This window comes from Apiospora kogelbergensis (assembly GCF_038363985.1).
Source record: "Apiospora kogelbergensis strain CBS 113332 chromosome Unknown utg000005l_segment0_segment0, whole genome shotgun sequence".
NCBI classification, from domain to species: Eukaryota; Fungi; Ascomycota; class Sordariomycetes; order Amphisphaeriales; family Apiosporaceae; genus Apiospora; species Apiospora kogelbergensis.
The window spans coordinates 3,147,066-3,166,744 of record NW_027117422.1 but is presented as its reverse complement, the minus strand read 5'-3'; the positions used below and the strand labels follow the sequence as shown (position 1 = coordinate 3,166,744).

Here is a 19,679-nt window from a genome sequence, read left to right as displayed (position 1 = left end):
GGGCTCATGCTAGGTTAGTCTCCTAGTAACAATGTCATCATCTGTGCGATGTTTCCTAGATGCCTTCCCGAGCTCTAAGTTTACACTAATCCGCTAGTTTCAAGTGATCGTCGTGCTCGTTGTCTGCCATGAAAAGATTACAGTGCGAGGGTATTACACGAATGGATGGTAGCAGTCATTGTGGCTCTCAGTCTGTAAAAAGGAAAAAGACTCGATGCAATAGATGATTGATGTCATCTCATCAAACACGTAAGGATCGGACGACGGCACTGCCCTTTGAGGCTGTGGCAGCGCAAACAAAGTCTAATCTAGGCCACTCGCAGAGACAAGAACCCAACGACCAAATCCCCGAAATATATCCCGCAGACGGGTATCGGACACTCCGGATGGCATCTGCTGCTACTTCTGCTGCTTAGAATGGCTCTGATCGCCAAATGTGGTTCTGCATACCCGTCAAGCGGATGTCACGCTAAACCGGACGTAGTGAGATTTCACCAAACTTCATTCTAGTGATAATAATACTACCACAATCAGCTTTATACCTATAGTTTTAAAAATTAAAAAAATAGAGAAATGTAGAGCGTCTAATTCTGATTAATCCGGTATAAATCGATATATTATCCTATCGGAAATGGTAGTTTGGTGTTAATGTTGGCTTAGGGAGTCTGGCTGAGGCTGTCAAGTGAGAACGACCGGTTTAGCGTGACATCCGCTTGCCGTACGGCACCCGACATACAAGTAGAAACTCACTTCTTGGCTACCTGGAACGTCGATATGCCGGCTCCTAAGCTTATTGTATGGGTAGCTGCGCCTAGCCGGGGCATTTCGACATGGGCATACCCACTAACATATCCTCGCGTGGTCTGAATTCTTGGAAGATGGACAGGAGACCAGACGTCATATCTGGGGTATCTGGGGTTTGGGGCCAACATCCCAGCGTCGCCTGGACGCCTCATGACACTAGGAGAGTCAGTTCGACCTGCGGGGTTGGGTTTGGATGCCGAGATGTCTCCCCTAAAGAAGGCCGTTGGCGAATCAGGAATTGCCCTTGCGCAGGAGCGATCATTAAGGCGAAACTTACGGCGATGATCTGGACGGCGCTCTGTCCAGGAGCCGCCGTCCTGGGTAGAGCTATCAGACGGACTTGTGCATCATGCTTTCGCCCATAAGAGTCTGCTGTGCTCCCCCCGACTTCACCCCGTCTCATGTCTGTATAGTCTCTATCTTTATGCATATGCGCCTCAAACCCGTACGGACCAAATCCAAGTCGTGGAAAGGACATATACGACCAGACTACTTGGGCCACATTCCCGACTACTCGAAATAACCGGGCGCCATCTAACAAGGCAAGATGAAAGTAAGAGCCAGACAGCGATATTTTGGCTTGAGAGGAGCATGGCTCACTTTTTGGGTTACTGTGGCATGCGCAACCGATATGACACTTTTTTGGGTGAGTTGAACCAGAAATCCGAAGAAGCGCCCAACTGACGTGCTTCTCTACTTTAGATATGACCAAGGCGTCTTCGGCGGCGTCATCGTGACGCCAGACTTCCTGGACCTGCTGGGCATCGCCAACAACGAGAAGCTGCAGTCGACGGTGACGGCTATTTACGACGTGGGATGCTTCCTGGGCGCGTTGTCCACCATGTACCTGGGCGAGCGTCTAGGCCGCAAGAACACCGTCATGCTAGGCACTACCATTATGGCCGCGGGCGCCATCCTGCAGATCGCCGCCTTCGGCATGCCGCAGATGATCGTGGGCCGCGTCGTCGCAGGCATCGGCAACGGCATCAACACCTCCACAGCCCCCGTCTGGCAGGGCGAGACGTCCAAGGCCAGCTGGCGCGGCAAGCTCGTCATCATCGAAATGATCATGAACATCTTCGGGTTCATGTTGAGTACGTATTCTTTGCTTCTTGCCACGACTCAAATTGGACTAAGGATGGAAGAAAAGCTGATAACAAACTCGTCTAGGTAACTGGGTCACATTTGGGCTTTCCTATGCCTCGGGCTCTATTGCTTGGCGTCTGCCCCTGGCTATCCAGTTCATCTTCATCTTTGTTCTCTGGGCCACGGTTCCGTGGCTACCCGAAAGCCCTCGGTAAGTCTGTTTACGCTGCTCAAACGATGGTGGATGTTGCTGCCTGTATACTGAATGGCTTGGTTTCCGTTAGTTGGCTCATTGCCAAGGGCCGCGTCCAAGAAGCCGACATCATTCTGGCCGACCTCGAGAATCTAGATGTGGACGACCCATACATCGTCACCCAGTCCAAGGATATCCAATGGGCGGTGAACTATGAGCGGGAGAACAATGTTCCCTGGTCCCAGCTGCTTCGCGGCAAGACGGGACCCAATCAAGGCACCAGTACGATCCGTCGAATGATCCTCGGTATGGGAACCCAAGCAATGCAGCAGTTCAGGTCAGTTTCCCCGGCTCCCACTCCCACTTCCACATATTACCGATGCTCGAGCCTGGACTGACTTCGGGGGTTTCCATACTATAGCGGGATCAACGTCACCTCATACTACCTTCCCCTGGTCTTGATCCGATCTGTCGGGCTAGACAACAAGCTCGCAAGGTTGCTGGCGGCCTGCAACTCGGTCTCGTACCTGCTTTTCAGTTTGATCGGAATCCCCAACGTTGAGCGATGGGGACGAAGAAAAATGATGATGTGTAAGTGCTCTCTACCCCCTGGCTTATCTTGGCTGGCGCTTATACAAAGAACGAAAGACGCTGCCTTTGGCCAGTTCTTCTGCTACATGATCATCACCATCTGCATCCGTTACAACGAGGACCAGTCCATCGGCCTCGTGGCGAACCAGCGTTGGGCCAAGGCCTCGATCGCCTTCTTCTTCCTCTACTACGTCTTCTTCGGCATCGGGTGGCAGGGCGTGCCGTGGCTGTACCCGACCGAGATCAACAGCCTAAGCATGCGCACGAAAGGCGCGGCGCTGGGTACGGCGACTAACTGGATCGTCAACTTCATGGTGGTCGAGATCACGCCCGTGGGCATCGCGAGCCTGGGCTGGCGGTTCTACATCATCTGGACCGTTTTCAATTTTGCGTTTATCCCCATCGTCTACATCTTCTACCCGGAGACGGCCGACCGGTCCCTCGAGGACGTCGACCGTTTCTTCCAGGAGAACCACGACATCTTCGTCTTTCGCGACCCCGACGCCCGCTCCTCCAAGCGGCCCCTCCGATACCTCGAGCACGAGCGGGACGAGGTGCGCCGCAACAGCTCCATACGCCCGGCCGACATTGATGCGGTGCTCCAGCGGCGAAGGACAGCGGATAAGGCCAACGAGGGCATGGGCAAGGATGAGGAAGAGGGACACGCGGCACATGTTGAGAAGTAAGACTTGCAGAACAATGGTGATGTACAGATATGCGGTGTCTGCTATCTTGCGGTTATGCGAAGGGGTTGCACGGATCTGTAAAGGTATTTTGTTGCAATGGAGCCACAAATCAATGGCTATTCAAATGTCTGCCGCAGCAATCGGTCAGTATATGGCACTCTTGGCACGGTTTATAGAAAGGCCGGGCACTCACCACCTTCACAGACTTCATGTATATAGGCGAGAATATAGAGTAGTCGATGACCATTGTCTTCCCGCTGCTATCGTAGTGCGTTTGCGGCGCTGGGGCGTAGATGATTCCATCCTTGGAGGAGAACAAGGTCACCGGATCCGACCATGGGCCCTGAAGCGACGATGCTGTCTTCGCTATAACATCTATGCTCGTAAAGCTGGATCAGCACTTGCGCCCCTTTCACCAGAGGAAGCCGCCTGCTTAGGCAAAGAAGGGACTCACTGCCCCAGTCTGATTGGACGTAGACGAAGGTGCTGTAGTAGTTGCTGTAGAGCAAGGTGCCCGCAGTACCAGTAATGACTGTTGCCGGAGCCCAACCGTTGTAGTCTGGATACGTGAGGCGCTCGCTGGCCCACTATGGGTAGTAAGTATACTGTCAGCCGCCCACACTCTATTTTTACTGCCGACCCTATAGGGGGGTTGGAGAGATTACTCACCGCGGACCCATTCCAGTACTGGTAGGCATTGACGTCGAGAAAGCTGCCGAATGGGACGCGAGAAAGCCATATAAAGGGGTTCTCGTGGCCTGGCGCGAGACTGGAAAGTCCGCCGAGAACATAAACGTAACCGTCAATGCCCGGCCCCTTGGAAGCAGTCAGTGACTAGAATAGTCCAACTACACATTCCTCGGGGGAGGAGGAGACACTCACCCAAACGCCCTTATCGCCCCATACAGGCTCAGTGTCATCCCACATAGGGCTAAGTAGAGAATTTCTTGTCAGTCATGCGTTGAAAGCAGCGAAGTTGGCACAGACCCATTGAATATCAAAGACTTACGCAGACATCTCACATGTTGGCGTGCTGTCCCCTCCATTCCATGTGATGGTAGCGACGCCCGAATTGACCACAGCACCGTTGATGTCCTGGGAGGTGGCGGGACCGACGGAATGGTACCAGGCGACGCCCGTGTTGGAGCCGGTACTGATAATGGCCGAGAGCTGGGGTCGAGTGTTGTCAGTGACAGACTGACAGAGGCCGCCGGGGTTGTTGCCGGGGCCAGGATTGCCGATATCATGGTTGACAATTGGGTTCCCGGTCGAGGCCACAAGCGTGTTGGACGCGAAGCCGTGGCAGGGACCCGCGGGGCCGTCGTCGCAGGTCAGCGTGTCGGCGTAGAACTTGAGCCAGTGACTGCCGACCTGCGACTCCCATCCGGCGTCTCGATAGACGTTGGGGAAGTTTCCGCTCGTGATGTTGCCCAGCACTGTCGCCGACTGCACCCGGATGGGGTTCTGCTGCTGTGCGAGGGCATAGGATACTGGCAGGAGGAAACCGAAGAGCACCAAGCCTTTATTACCACTCAAAGAAACCATTGTCGTCTTTTCTTTCTCCTGCCCAAAATCTCCGTCTTTTCAAGTCAAGCTGATTGGCATGTTCCCTGGGTGTGAATTATACACCCACTGGCGTCTGTGAGCTGACAGTCGGGCTTATATTACCGTAGGTCAAACATGACCAGTGGGCAGCCCTATTTGTACATTCGTTATGAGAAAAGTTGCATCAGGGGTGGTCGGGAAGCAGTCAATAAGTGAATACGTGATGGCTTGTTACATCAAGTCCCCCATCGCTGGTTGGACTGGATTGGACGTCATCTGACTGGTTTCAGGGGCTGCCGGCTCCCATAGGATCACTCTATACCCCTTGCGGCACGCCAGTCAGTTACCATGATAAATGATATGGCAACCTTCACTATCGTGTATTGGCAGCGTAAATGTCCAGCATCACCTCTGCCTGGTTTCGTATCGAGTGGTCAAACGATTCAAGCACACAAAACACAATCAAACACCGAACGTGTGGCTGAACCGTATGTTTCAGCACATGAGCATTCGCGCCATCGCAACAGGACAGGTGAGAGCTTTTCTTTCTAGCCTCAGGGAACGAGAACGGGAACAACACTATGACAACCACGACACTGGCTGTTTTGGTTCCTAAACCGGCTGACTGCTACTCGTAGGCAGCAGGATATTATGCCATGTCCTACGATGCAACAGCCTCCTGCCGCCACCCATCCGGTGGGTGCCGCTGAGATGTAATACCCGGCGGGCAGTGGCAACACCGGCACCAGCATCAATCCCAGGAGCCCAGTAGAAAGTGGGACGTTTGGTCCTTTGTCAGTGGGATGCTGAACATAGACAATAGAGGCAACCCTCCGAGCTCGCCAGGCAGCGTGGCCACTGTCATCCACTACTACATCCGTGAGCCGCCAGTAAACGTGACACCAGTTGCCAGTGGTAAAGTCCTCCCCTCTCCTAAATGAAACAACTCCTCGGATAATTGCTGACTCGATATTGTCAAGATGGGACAGAAACGGTCAGGCCCCTGCAGGCCTATTTACAACCGCAACCACAACAGCCGCCAAACAATCCTCAGGCGGCAATGCAGAATAGGCACGACAGGGAGGCGGGGGTGGCGCCGGAATTCCCGACGAACCCAAGTCATCGAAGGCATTAAGCGTTTTCATATTTTCTGCGACCAGGACTTCTTCAGCTGGAGATTTCAAACCCTCCATCTTTTCGACTAGAAACCGGCCAGAAGTTTTGTTTTCGGGAGTGGGATGGGTAGGATTACACCCTAGCTGACTCTCGAGTGTGGCCGCCGATGCTGTCCCACGAATCGTCAATCATGCGGTTTTCCAACTGTCCTGGCATGAGCCGTATATTGTTCTGAATCGCCGCCTAGCAGGCTATTATTGGTGAAACCCCCATGTTCTGAAACGTCCTGGCTTATCAATGGTCTATCTAGGGTGTGGTCACCGTTTCTACCTGATCTCTTTTCAACCGTAGTATTGTCGGTCCACGTGTATATAGATGCACTCCACGTCAGGAGAATGCATATATCACCGTAGAAAGCTCCTGTGCCAAATGAAATGAAGGGCCATCTGAGAGACTTCTCCATGATCAATGGCTACCTCCAGTATCCTCCTAAACAGGACTCGCACAGGCTGGTCAGTGTAGCTTGGTAAGCCTCCGACTCCAAGCGAACATATACCGGGTTTCCCTTCCCCATGCATGGCGGCCTGGCACATCTTCCGAAGGCAACCCCAACTGTTCAAACACTGGCTCAGGTGGCCATGTACCTGAACGGTTGGTAACTTTCTTTCAAGAGATAAGGTTTCCTAGTTTCGACATCCAAGATCATCTGCCCGAAAAGCCCGTTTGCCCAAGTAAACCTAAAACGTAGTTCGTAATCAGCATGCTTTCATTGATATGCGTGGTCTGAAGTTGTTGCCTACCATTGTCGCGACCACCTCTTTTCGTCAAAACTGTTGATACTCTCGTGAATGAGCCCGAGCCCGGCCGTGCTCGACAAGACCATTTTGATGTTCGTCTTGATCTCAACATCGTCATCCGTCGTCATAATCCGGATGATGTTGGACATGGGCCACGTGGCTCCCGGCTGCACGTGCGGACTGCCGATGCCGCTGATGACGGGCCCCTGGCACCAGAACGGATTCGACCGACTCAGGATGAGGCTGCGCGTGTTCTGGTAGATCTCGTCGCTCTTGTCGAGGTATCCGAGGAACGGCGCCGAGAGGAGCGAGGGTACGTTGGCGTCGTCCATCAGGTTCTGCCCGCCGTAGCCGTCGACCTCGTATGCGAAGACCCTCTTCCCGTTCGGGGCCTTCACGGTGCCCCACGTCTTGACGGCCTCTCGGATCTCCGCGGCCATGTCGCGCATCTCCTGGGTCAAGCCTGCCGGCGCGTTCGGCAGCCGCTCCATGATGTTCGCGTTGGACTCGAGGTAGACGGCCATCATCATGTTGGCGGGGATGCTGAAGTCGTAGGTGGCGGCGTCGTCGCTGGGCCGGAACGGCGAGCGGATCAGGCCTGTGTAGTTGACAGGATTGCCGATGCCGTGGTTGCCCAGAGTGCCGGAGGCCGTGAAGGTCTCGCTTTGGAATGTGTACTCGGGCTTGACCCACTCCCCGTCGGGGCCATAAGTGGGCTGCTTCAGAGCCTTGGACGCCGACATGATGGACTGGATCGCGTAGATCCACTGGAACTTCCCGAAGAAGTCCACGTCGCCCGTCGCATTGTAGTAGTCGTGGCCGACCTGCAGGAACGCGGCGAAGTCGTCCAGCTCAAAGTTGCACGTAAACACAATCTTCTTGTCGTACGGAGGCGTTACTTGGTAAGGGTGGGTATTGATGTCCGGGTTCATGCCGCTCTCGGGCGGCGGGTGGAAGGCATTGCAATACGGCGAGATGACAAGGTAGCGCGCCTGCATGTTAATCACACCGCGGAAGAGGGACGCGATGTCGTCGGTAGCATTGGTCATGGCCGGCTTGTACGGAGCGATCTGGTCCGCGCTGTCTCTAATCCACATGGCGTTAATGTCGCCCGTGATGACGAAGCAGAGCTCCTCGGCCGTGTTGTTGGCCGCCACGCCGCGCCATTTGATGGCCGTGTCCAGGGTGTTCGGGAAGGTGTTCTCGAACAGACGGTTCAGGTCCGGGTCGAATATCTCGCCCTTCAGGCGCGCGATGATGTCCTCGACTCCGGAGGAGTTGAAGGTCCGGCAGGCGGGATCGGGTCGCATGTAGGAGAGGGCATAGGCGCCCGCCGACAGAGGCTCGTGTTGCTGCTGGGAGTGCGAGCTATAATTGGGACATTCGCCCCGTGAAAGACCGAGCAGCAGGGCCGCTGCCACGGTTCGAACGGCTCGGCGCATCAACATGGCGACGTTGGTGAAGGACGGGAAGCAAGGCGACAAATCAATGCGCTATAGTTTTGTATACGTAGGACACATGACGAGGCCCCGGCCAGCGCGAAATGGAGGAATTGGAACTATGGCCTGATAGCAATGTCGTCCCCTGTCCGCCGAGCCGAGTAGCGCACGACTGTGCTTTCCTCCTCAATCGCGGAAAAATGGGACGTTTTAAAACATTGCAGGCCTCGATCCCTTCGAGCCACCACGGGATATAAATAAGTCGCCGATGTAACCTGGCTGCTTGGCCATATGGCATTGCCTATACACACATAGATCCGGCACCCGCCCAATGAGGAAACCGCGGAAGAAGCGATGTCGAACGCCATGGCGGCTCATGTGGAGTAATCGCCGATACCTGTCAGCCCTACAAAGCATGGCGGCATGGCTGCTGCATGGTCGCTCCAAATACGATGGCCATTCCAGTAGCCTGCCCGACCAGTCAGTATAGTGTATACCTCTGTGTCTATCGTCCGACAGACGACCGATGTGTTGGAAGCTTCTAGAAGCTTCCTAGGTTCTGGCACCAACTGACAGTGATATCACATCCGCGTTGCCAACGGTATACTGTAGGGACTGGTGACGGGAATGGCGGGGGTTATAAGCCATCCATGTGCCATCACCCCGCACTCGGCGTCATTCCGCTTTAACAAGTGTCTGTTACGCATCCGACACAACCCAAGTGCCAAGGTAACGAGAAGGTGGTTTTCGAGAAGCAACTCGAATAGAGGACCGAGATCGACTTTTTTCTACATGCATTGGGTGCCGGCTACCGAGATCCATCGACCAGAGATCGACCTTGCTGCTTGCTTGCTTGCTGCTGGCTGCTGGCTGCTGGCTGCTGGGGGCCACATTCATTGGGCGTCACTGCTGGCGAATTGAAGCAGCGCCTGACCAGAACCTTCTATCCCACCCATAACTGGGGACGCCCGGGGGGCCTAGCACGAGCCAGCCTTCAGGTCATTGGGCCGGGTCAACACCTTATTCCCAAGATCCCCAGACTGCCTCGTCGCATTCTGCCACTTGATTCTCTTTTTTCTTTTTTCTCTTGCGATCCAGCAGACACGAGCATACAGAGAAGCTTCCATTTTGCATTGGACTGGGCTTTGGATTCTCCCCTCGTTCGCTGCAGAAGTTCCTATCCTGCACTTCCTTCGCCCGCAGCACTCCTCATATATCTGTACGGCACCCGCACTCAACCACGCTCGATTGCTTAGTACACTCTCACCTCACTTATCTTTTCCCACCGGCACTATGGTGAAAGAGACAAAACTTTACGACCAGCTGAGCGTCAAGCCTGACGCCACACAAGACGAGATCAAGAAGGGATATCGGTAAGTTGGCTGAGCCTCTCCATGTCATTGTTTCCCCCTCGTCTCTGCCACTATCCGTTCCCCACCTTGGGCCGGCCCAAGATGGATTGTATGCAAAGGGCGCCGTCGGGTTTCTCTGCAACGACAGCCTACCTATTCAACTGCTACATTGGCCAGGACATCCAATCGGATATTCCAAGCACATACTAACAGCGTCCCCTCAACAGAAAAGCCGCACTGAAATGGCATCCCGACAAGAACAAGGACAATCCGTCCGCTGCCGAGAGGTTCAAAGAATGCTCCCAGGCCTACGAGATTCTGTCCGACCCCGAGAAGCGCAAAGTCTATGACCAGTACGGTCTCGAGTTCCTGTTACGCGGGGGCGGATCCGCACCTCCTCCCGGAGAAAACCCCTTTGCCGGGGCCGGTGGCGGCGGCATGCCTGGTGGATTTGAGGGCTTCAATTTCGGCGGCATGCCCAGCGGAGGCGGTGGCGGCGCCAGGACCTACCACTTCAGCACCAACGGAGGTGGGGGCGGCAATGGCTTCAACTTCAGCAACCCGAACAACATCTTTGCCGAATTCATGCGCGCTTCTGCCGGCGGCGGCGGCGGCGGCGGCGGCTATGACGATGATGACTTTGCCGATATCATTGGCGGCGGCATGCCACGAGGCAGTCGGTCAAGCCGTATGCGCGGTGGCTTCCCGCAAGATAGCTTCCGAAGCGGCGCACGTGAGGCCACGCCCGAGGTTACCACAGTGGAGCGCGCTCTTCCTCTGACCTTGGAGGAACTCTATAAGGGGGTGACCAAGAAGATGAAGATCAAGCGCAAGACATTCGATGACAGCGGCAAACGGACCACCAGTGACCAGGTCCTCGAGGTGCCCATCAAGCCAGGTCTGAAGAAGGGAAGCAAGATTAAGTTCAAGGGCGTTGGTGACCAAGAGGAGGGCGGTAAGCAGGATCTGCACTTCATCGTGGAAGAGGTAAGCAAGCCCAATCAACCCTATGCGACTGTAAGGAGCGCTGGAGTTCGATCGCTAACCCGATTCCTAGAAACCTCACGTCCTCTATGCTCGCGACGGTGACGACTTGACCCACACCGTCGACCTTAGTCTGAAGGAAGCCTTGACTGGCTGGAGACGCCTGGTCACGACCATCGATGGCAAACAGATTACTATCGAAAAAGGCGGACCTACACAACCCGGCAGTTCTGACACGTACCCAAACCAAGGCATGCCCATCTCCAAGAAGCCCGGTGAGCGAGGCAACTTCATCATCAAGTACAACGTCAAGTTCCCCACAAGCTTAACTGCCGAACAAAAGGCTCGGCTCAAGGAAATCCTATAATTTTCCCACTGTTTTGGTCTTCACGGTAATATACCCAACTACCTGTGTGGATCTTTTGGCGTTTAACCATTGCGGAAAGGGGGCCCGAAGAGGGTATGGCGTTGGATGGATAGCAAACCTTGCGTATGATTTTGGTCTTTGTTCTTATACATTTTCTCTATTTTTACACGACGGAACGAATACATGAGAAAAGGGGAGTGGGAGGGGCTCAACCGGCCCTGGAGCAGATACTCTCTCTGCCACGTGCACATTGTCCTATATTGAAGCAAGTTGGACTGAGACGTGCTGAGAGGAACTGGTGTGAAACGGATTGAGGGATTTAGGAAAGTTTCCTGGACTACCAGGAGTGAAGAGTATATGTCACGGGTGGTTGGAGAAGAAAGTAAACAGAAGAGATCTGTAGCAATGGGGTGCATTCTATAAGCATCACTTCTGTACATAGCAAGGCCGCGAAGACCGTGGCCCTAATGGAGACAGTCAATTCCTGACAATTCGGTGATGTTTCCGTTCATGACGGTGTGATTTGGGACGGCTTGCGCACGTCAAGACATTGTTTGACCGGGTTTGAGAAAGCAATCAGAGGGGCATTATTAAATGTAGTTTGGATCCTACACAAGGCAGGAACTGGTATTATATGCATTTAATAAGACATTTTACTATTATCAATATGTGCCGTATGCACTGTCTACTATCAAGCAACGACTAGCAGGGGATTCACCGGCATCATGAGTGCCGCCGCTCGACCCGAACATAGGAATCCGAATGCCGAATGCCTCCTCCCCGCGTTTCGGAGTTGGCAAACCCCCAAATGAGTGTTAGTACTGCATGTAATCCAATGTACCTAATTCATAAATCGTAAAGCAGTTGCTGCTGTAAAGCCGTAAATAATCCCACAAGACATAACTTGTATCGTAACCTTTGCAGAAGTGGTCTTTGGAGTCTGTCGCCGGTGCGCTTTTTATCTTTTGGCCATGACTTTGCCCAACTCATATGAGGTTCCTTGAACCCCGTTTTCTTTCAATATAGTCGAGAGATGTTGGCTTGTGAGATGCATGACCACATAAAGCTTGCCCTTTCTTACACGTCCAACATGCTCTTTATTTGTTGAGGGGGCGCATTTAGGGACGCGCCCGAAGCTGTGCTATTACTCCGTTCGCTGGTGCCAGGCCGGGGTGCTTGAAGTCCTCCTGCACCGGCACCGGCCCCTGCGGCCCTTCCGCGGCCCGTCATCGCCGCATCCTCGTGGTCCATTGGCGGGAGACGAGGAGGCGACGGCGCGGCGTTCGGGAAGAGCAAGCCCGCAGCTGCCTGCATGGCTCTTTCGGACCTCCTATTGGTACTCTTGCCGCCGTACATTGACTCGTAGGGCGGAGGGGCCGTAGAGGTCCGGACACTGCTGGCGATCGAGTTGGCGCGGCGGATCTCATTCATCTCGATCGGGGCCGTCGTCCCTCCTGCCGCCCGTTCCCTCTCCGCCGCGGCCTGCGCCTGGTCGGCTTCGCGCGCCCGCGTCTCGGCGGCCAACTCCACGTTGCGGGCGGTGGCCGCGCCGCCGCCGACCTCGCGCACGTTGCGCATGAGGCGGTCGCGCATGTTCTGGTCGGGCATGTCGCCGTTCACGCGGCGCCACCAGGCCGGCTTCTTGACGATGCCCAAGTCGCGGTCGACGGCGTCGCCTCGCTGGCGGCGCTGCTGGATCAGGTTCTTGTCCTCGTTGGGCCGCAGGAAGCCCGAAATGATCTGAACCCAGAGAATCAGGATGGTTGGAACGTAGCCGCCGACGTACATGGCGATGACGTTGGTATCGACCTTTTGGGGCGAGAGCCAAAATTCCCAGGCGGCGAGCCCTTGGTAGGCGACCACAGCCAGGGAGAGCGGCAGCAGCAAGACGAAGCGGAAGGGCATGTAGCCCAGGAAGCCGATGGCGCGGTTGAAAAGACCGCGGTTCCGAGGCTCGTAGTGGCGGATCGAGTGCCACATGGAGGTCCCGATAGTCAGCCAGCAGATAAAGAGACAGAAAGTAGCCAGCTTGAAGCGGATGTCGGTCGCCGAGGGCGCCGCGATTGTCCGTGTCTGGTCGGGGTCGCGCTGCTTCTCGATGTTGCCCCAGTTGCGAGGGATGACGAGGAAGAAGTTGATCCAGAGCCAGAAGTAGAAGAACAGCGGCAGCCAGAACTCGAACATGCCCCTCTTATCTGTCTGCTTCAGGACGAAGGGGTTTGGGTCGATGAACTGCCGCTCCATCCAGCTTCCCCAGTGCCGCACCGCCTCCCACACCAAGGCCATGGCGCCCATCTGCATCAGGTACCAGAAGAAGTTGTTGAGAACGATGGGGATCTCGGGGAGGTAGAACCGATCGACATCGACGCCGGTGAACAGGCCGATGACGGCCGCGCCGCACACGAACAGGCCCCAGTACCACTGCCATCTTCTGCCCAATGGGTAAAACCTCTTCTCAGCTGGGAGATATCGTTTGCCGTGCTTGGTTAGGTTGATGCAGATGAACAAGAGCGAGATGGCGTAAAGGACGGCGAAGGCGATGCCGACGCCTCCGCGGATGCCGACGGGGTCAATGGCCGAATAGCATGAGGTCGAGTTGATGAAAGTGCCGTTTTGGTATAGCAGGGCGGCGGGCGGGTATTTGCCGAAGGTGAGGTAGCATTTGGTGCCGTTGGAGATGGTGTTGTTGCTGTAGAGGGTGTAATTCCAGTGCTCGAGGAGGGTGAGGTTGAGATGGAAATTCCCGAAGACGGTGTCGGTCGCATTGTCGCCGGTTGGCCACGACAAAACGTCGCGCACGTCGATAACGGGCATGGCGAGATCAGATTTGCCGGTGGCTGCTCATGGAAGTCGTCTTTCGTTCGGCGGAAGCTTCGGCTGACTTGAGCATGCCACGCTCACATTGGTATACACAAGGGCGATGGGCAGGACGACGAGATATCAAATGTCAATGAAGCACTCGATATGCAGACAGGATTGCAATCGACGCGGATGCGCGGAGGTGAAGACCAGAGAAATGTGAAGGTTGGGTTAGGACCATCCGGGTACAAGGTTTTGCAGGCTATGATCAAATGGATCGTCGATTCGCTCGCCCTTACTCGCTTCTTCCTTCTCATGCCGGCAGCAGCGGAAAGATGCTGCCCACTAGATGGCGGTGATCACTGCAGCAATGGGCGTCGTTAGTGGCTTAAAATCGCTCACTGCGAAGAAACAAGCACTGTCAAGCTCGACTCGGATTGGCCTGACTGGACGCCGATCGAGACCCCCAGTCGCCTGTCCTCCCCGCCCCAGACCGCGCCCATGGCCAACAAAACAAAGGGCGGAATGACGTCTCCCTGTGGGACTGCAATACATACATACATACATACATACATACATACATACATACATACATACATACGTGCATACGTGCATACGTGCATACACAAGTAAATTCATCCCATCAGAAAGCTGTTCACACTCTGAAGGGTTGCCCGGCTCGGGGTGGCCTCGGGAAATCGGGTCATCACTCGCCCAAGCTTGACTTTGATGACGGATTTGTTGATGTCGGAGGCCTTCTCGGCGGCACCGCTCGGGTCGTATTTCCCCTCGTCGTCGAACAGCCGGCAGAGCAAAGCTAGGGCAATGCCGACCGAGACGTCCTTGCCCGTTTCACATCGTATCAGAATATCGGCCGCAGAAGTTGGTGTTGTTGACGACGGTGATGAAGAAATGAGGTACTGTGCCGCAAAGTCGTAGATCTGGGCCAGGGCTGTTCGCAAGTTGCGGCTCGCCAGTTTGTTTTGCTTGCCCAAGCCCACCTCCATGCAAGTCGGGCTCTTCACCCAGCCACTTGGCTCTGTAGTCCGAGGTACGACCGTGATCGTGCATGCTGTCGCTGTCGGATTGGGGAATCCGGCTTCAAGAGTGCCAACATACAAGTTGTCGGTGAGTTGCTTGGGCGCCGAGCCTGCACTCGCCGCTGCATGCGCCGCCACCAGCGACTGCACAAGTTCCGGCAGATCCGCCTCCGGGGTGGAGAGCAGCAGCTTCTCGTTCTGCCAGAAAACAACGGGCGTCAGCCCCAAAGCCCAGTTCTCCGTATCATCGCCAGCGCCCTGGATGTAGCCTCCCTCGCTCATCTCGCCGCCCTGGACGCGCCGTGAGCTGGTCAGGCAGATGACCGGGTGGTAGTCCTCGTAGATTCCGCCCATCGTCTCTACCTGCGACTCCTGCGTAAGCCAGAACGGGCGCAGAGGTTTCTTTAGCTGTTTCCTTAGAGCTGCCGCGTCGACACGCAGACTTGCCAGCGCCCCCACGAAGCCGGGTATCCTAGCCTGCATCTGAGCATGCTCCGACTCCGAGACCACATGGGGCGGGGTGAATAGCCTATGCCCTTCCGTCTCGGGGAAGAGAGCATTGTTGATAACACAACACCATGTAGGTATCGTCTTGCTTAGCGCATCCGGCATGCGTTTCCCCCTTCTGGTCGAGTCCACAATGATGCACCCGTCATTTCCCCCAATGACGGACAGCAAGTGGAGGTTCAAGCGTCTCGTGCTGAAGCTCCATTGTCCCATGTGTCCGTCGGTGCTCTTGAAATATGCAGACCCTGCCTTATCGTCAAGCGATATGTACCAGCTACCACACCTCTCGTTGGCGATGAGTGGTCTGCCCAAAGCCTTGGCTGCTTCTGAGACAAATTGAGCATCCTCCTTGATTGAACGTAGCCGGTTGGTAATAGAGAGGTTGGACTTCTTCAGATCTCCCAGTATTCGGGAGAAGTTGTGATTTGCTTGCGGGGAGAAGATCAAGTCCGCCTCTGTGAGAGGAGCAGCCCCTGAGAAGGTGTCGGTACCTGCAGCAGCCATTGCGGCTCCGGGGCTTCTACCAAGCCCACCGCGTCGGCAGTAGAGAGAGGTATTGACTTGCTCTTGGACTCTAGTCAGAACCAATGGGACTTTTTGTAAGAAGGGAAGAAATGGGACGGGACCCTGGGACGAATTGTGAATTCCAAGTAAAGTAGGCTCTGGGTCGCGATGTAGGTAGGTAGTGCCGCAAGTGAATAGCGCACAAATGAAGATGGATGTATATTTACTGGGTATGAAACCCATCAACCCCCTTCTAATTGGCCAACAAGAAGGGCAAACACGTTATTGTGCAGACAGTCTCCACAGTCGTCGAGACCTTTTACCACAACGACACTTACACTGAGAGCCCCTTTTTCTCGTTGGGGAGAGATATAGATCAATATGTCACCGGCCACAGGAACATCTAATGACGAATACGCTGTAACCGTCTTTCAAATTGCTTGGGTATCTGATTTCTATGCTACGCATACGCTGCCTTCTGGAATAATGGAAATGAACGCCAGCCACAGGTGAAGAACTCTTCGAAGCCCAAGCTATGGCATATGCAGGTAAGTCATGATGCATCGCTGCCCAGTAGCGACTCACTGTCGCGCTTGCTCTTCGTCAACCTCCATTTCCATGTTCATGAGATTCATCTCGGATCTGCCTCTTGCCTCGCCATTTGGCGGATGCGCCAGGAACGAGATGGGCCTACCTTCACGCTGTTGCATTTCCGGTTCTCTCGGCTCAGACCCCAAAAAGGCCCACGTCTTCCGTCTCTTGCTTGCCATGAGGCACAGCACCACTAGTACTACTCAGCGAAGCCAGAGACGCGACTAGACCCCCGAGTTTGTTAGACTGTGGGGATGGACTAGCAAATTCTTGGTGTGATGTGGTCGGGCCTTTGCTGTCGTCAAATGTATCTTCATTATACATCTGCATCTCTCTGTCGGAACAATGGCCAGTACTGCCCAGCGTGGCAAGAGACGAGCTTCGGCTATGCTTCCTCTTCGCAGAGGAGGCGAAGTCGATGCCCTCCCAGGTGTTCGCATTTAGAGTGGGCACATTCGGCGCGGGAGCAGACTCATGGTTTTGCTGCTCTTCGCTGAGCTCTTGCTGAAATGAGCGATTGTCGACTTGCACAAACATCTAGTCCAATTAGAAAAACCACTACAAGGAAGTGTGAACGGCATGACTTACTCGCAATGCTTGCGACACTGGCAGAGGGTCTTCTTTGTACGCTGCTTCAGTAGCGTACACTAGAATGGGATGCTTCGATTCGGATCCAGCGGCAACCAAAACGTCGTTAAGTGTAGTTTTCTGGACCAAACGGTTAGTGCTCAGAGTGTTGCAATTCAGTTACACACGGCCGAACATACCTCAACAGTAATAGGCTGGGATTCTCGGGCAGCATAGCCAACCTTCCACCATTGCCCAAGCAATTCGGTGTCCGCTTGGTCTTCAAATTGCATGAGATCACCATCTTCCTTAGCAAACAAATATGCTATTCCGGGGGCAGTAGCAACACCTCGAAGGTGATACCGATAGATTGGGTCCCAGAAGTGAGGCTGATAGCGTTGGGGGTCGGACTTGTGGATGTATTTGGATTCGAACTCGGAGTCGGCTTCCTCTTCTCGGCACGTAAGAATCTTGGAAGCGTTATTCAACGCTTCCTTACATTGTCCGTGCCGCCTCTCCATTTCTTGCAGGTGTTAGCGAGGTTCGTCAACGAAGAAGACTTGCGAAGCCGTATCATGATCATACTTACCAGACATCTGCAATTCAATATGTTGGAGCTGCTCCGAAGCCAATCGGATTTTCTCCTGAAGCGCGGCATGCTTTGCATTTTCCTCTGCTGTGAAGGTATACCCAGAGGTGTTTTGGAGGGCGAAGAGGTCCTTCATAGTAGGTGCATTGCCTTCGCCCACGCACTCATGAACTTGGCGCCATTGCGCGTCCTGTTGCAACCTTTGAATCAAATCCTCGCATGTCTTTATGACCTTTTGCCAACACTCGCGGCTCCCATGAGGTTTGTCTAGCCAGTTACCGGTTTCTTGGTCATCTGCCCCATGATGACATTCGAGTATGCTCTTCCTCCAAGCTTCAATCCCTTTGAGGCCGGTCTGCCTGAGCTGATTTATGTGTATCTGGAGTTCAACAGCCATGTTCTTCCGCTCCTCTACATAACGATCGACATAGAGTACAGCAGGGATGTCGCAAGTCCTTTGAAGACCTTCCCCGTTAAATCGGATCGTCAGAACATCACTGGGTTCCACAGTAGCCGTCTTAGACTCCTGTAGGTCCCAAGGATCCGGTCCCTATCGACTCTCAATGTCAGTACTGGTGACTGTGAAATAAGCCGGGCAGTCATTTCTTCCGAGACACACTGAAGATATTGCGGAGATGCTGGGGTAGTAAGGAAGACGCCCCGAGTCACTCACCAGAGCATGATTCCAGAAAAGGCGGTCTAAGGCATCGTAAAGACAATCTACTTCGCCCCACTGGAAGTTAAGGTCGTTCGACCCAACATCCAAGAGTATGAAATGAGCAGTGTCTTCATGATCGTCAGATTCCTTGCCCAAGTTCTCGTTGGTTTCCTCACTGGACTGCCCATCACCGGATTGTTTCTGATTGGGAAATATGTAATGGGCCTTGCCCAAAGTTTCAAGTCGACCGTATTGGCATTCGGCGGTTTTTTCTCCAACATTCTTGAGAGCTTCAAAGAAAGTGTGTTCGACATCATGTGGCACCCCCCAGCTGCCGTGGCTGGGATCGATGTCATACGTCTGGGCAAGCACATCAGCGCTGCCGTAACATCGATCAGTGCTGTCAAGGAACGCAACTAGACGTTGCAGCTCGTCGACGAAGCTGGGAAAGGCGCCATCCGACGAGGCGCCCGCTTCTCCGGCTTCCTGTGCAGGTCCCTTGATAGCATGCCCTTTCCACCAGTCCATATGGCTTCCATAGTCCTTGACTGCCGAGCCTGAGCCATACGATAGCAATATATTCCGTACTAGTGGTATACTGTGGTATATGGATACGAGGGCCCCCAAGCGGTGATCATTGACGGAGCGCAGGAATGCAGGAGCGCCTGGCATGCGCTTGCGGGCTGATGGGGGAGGGTCGGCAGTTGCAGTGTTACCGTCCGCCTTGGTTGGGACCATCGCCCACTGGTCCTGCTGGTAATCGGATCGGTTTGCCGGGCCAAAATGTTTGACGTTTGTGTCGTTGTCGAGCACGCCGACTTCCTGAGGAGGAACGCCGGACTGGGCAGCAGATTCGGCAAGTGCTCGTCTAAGATCCGAATCTTCATCCGCCGCATTAGTCGGGGCACCTGGAACGTTGGCAGAGTCAGCTATACCCGCTGTCTCGGACGCAGTCAAGTCGACTAGCCTACCCAATGGTGATCGGTTCGCCGCCCTGGACGGCGGACGGGTGGGACCTGTGCTATTTTGGTAATTGGAAGTTTCGTCGGGCCCTTGTATGTTGAAGGCGGGGACGGTGCCTGTTATCTGTGTGTCATCGCCGTCGCGGCCTGCTGAGAAAGCCTTGTCGTCCCACGCATTCTCATACTATAAGAACGGTATGGCATCAGCTACGTAGCTCTGTATACCCAAGTAAATTGTTTGGTGCGTACCTTGTCCACATTCCCCAAGTTGTCGTAGAACTCGTTAACAGCGCGGTCGATATTGTTGCCGTTGGCCTGGGTGAAATCTGCGTCAGTGCCATATACTGGCGATGTCTTCCGGCACAGGAAAGATTGGGCATGGACAAACCTGCAACATCCTGACGGCCACTTGACGGCTCACGTTGGTTATTGCGCAGAGCGTATCGACATTTGTGTCGGCGGTACTCATATTGGTCTAATGGCAGCTCGAGAGCCGGTCGTA

At 54.4% G+C, this 19,679-nt stretch overlaps 7 protein-coding genes across 7 annotated transcripts; 2 read left to right on the top strand and 5 right to left on the bottom strand.

Moving 5' to 3' along the window:
- Window positions 1-1,395: 1,395 nt before the first annotated feature.
- On the top strand, window positions 1,396-3,360 carry PG998_007633 (general substrate transporter; the record flags this gene model as incomplete). Its single annotated transcript, XM_066874449.1, has 6 exons — window positions 1,396-1,450; window positions 1,518-1,898; window positions 1,975-2,101; window positions 2,175-2,420; window positions 2,505-2,674; window positions 2,732-3,360. The coding sequence occupies 6 exons, from the start codon at window positions 1,396-1,398 to the stop codon at window positions 3,358-3,360; spliced, it is 1,608 nt and encodes a 535-aa protein (XP_066730394.1).
- A 260-nt stretch (window positions 3,361-3,620) lies between these two features.
- PG998_007632 (uncharacterized protein) lies at window positions 3,621-4,905 on the bottom strand (the record flags this gene model as incomplete). The annotated part of the gene is made up of 4 exons (XM_066874448.1): window positions 3,621-3,947; window positions 4,030-4,194; window positions 4,243-4,291; window positions 4,370-4,905. The coding sequence occupies 4 exons, from the start codon at window positions 4,903-4,905 to the stop codon at window positions 3,621-3,623; spliced, it is 1,077 nt and encodes a 358-aa protein (XP_066730393.1).
- A 1,912-nt stretch (window positions 4,906-6,817) lies between these two features.
- PG998_007631 (uncharacterized protein) lies at window positions 6,818-8,266 on the bottom strand (the record flags this gene model as incomplete). Its single annotated transcript, XM_066874447.1, has 1 exon — window positions 6,818-8,266. One exon carries the CDS (start codon window positions 8,264-8,266, stop codon window positions 6,818-6,820), a length of 1,449 nt encoding a protein of 482 aa, XP_066730392.1.
- A 1,284-nt stretch (window positions 8,267-9,550) lies between these two features.
- Window positions 9,551-10,960, top strand: PG998_007630 (DnaJ like subfamily B member 4; the record flags this gene model as incomplete). The annotated part of the gene is made up of 3 exons (XM_066874446.1): window positions 9,551-9,630; window positions 9,837-10,596; window positions 10,667-10,960. The coding sequence occupies 3 exons, from the start codon at window positions 9,551-9,553 to the stop codon at window positions 10,958-10,960; spliced, it is 1,134 nt and encodes a 377-aa protein (XP_066730391.1).
- A 1,077-nt stretch (window positions 10,961-12,037) lies between these two features.
- Window positions 12,038-13,774, bottom strand: PG998_007629 (uncharacterized protein; the record flags this gene model as incomplete). The annotated part of the gene is made up of 1 exon (XM_066874445.1): window positions 12,038-13,774. One exon carries the CDS (start codon window positions 13,772-13,774, stop codon window positions 12,038-12,040), a length of 1,737 nt encoding a protein of 578 aa, XP_066730390.1.
- A 620-nt stretch (window positions 13,775-14,394) lies between these two features.
- Window positions 14,395-15,810, bottom strand: PG998_007628 (initiator tRNA phosphoribosyl transferase; the record flags this gene model as incomplete). The annotated part of the gene is made up of 1 exon (XM_066874444.1): window positions 14,395-15,810. One exon carries the CDS (start codon window positions 15,808-15,810, stop codon window positions 14,395-14,397), a length of 1,416 nt encoding a protein of 471 aa, XP_066730389.1.
- Window positions 15,811-16,270: 460 nt separating this feature from the next.
- Window positions 16,271-19,646, bottom strand: PG998_007627 (uncharacterized protein; the record flags this gene model as incomplete). Its single annotated transcript, XM_066874443.1, has 9 exons — window positions 16,271-16,343; window positions 16,396-16,511; window positions 16,558-16,938; window positions 16,990-17,109; window positions 17,169-17,491; window positions 17,558-18,107; window positions 18,231-19,361; window positions 19,427-19,492; window positions 19,566-19,646. The coding sequence occupies 9 exons, from the start codon at window positions 19,644-19,646 to the stop codon at window positions 16,271-16,273; spliced, it is 2,841 nt and encodes a 946-aa protein (XP_066730388.1).
- Between the last annotated feature and the right edge of the window lie 33 nt (window positions 19,647-19,679).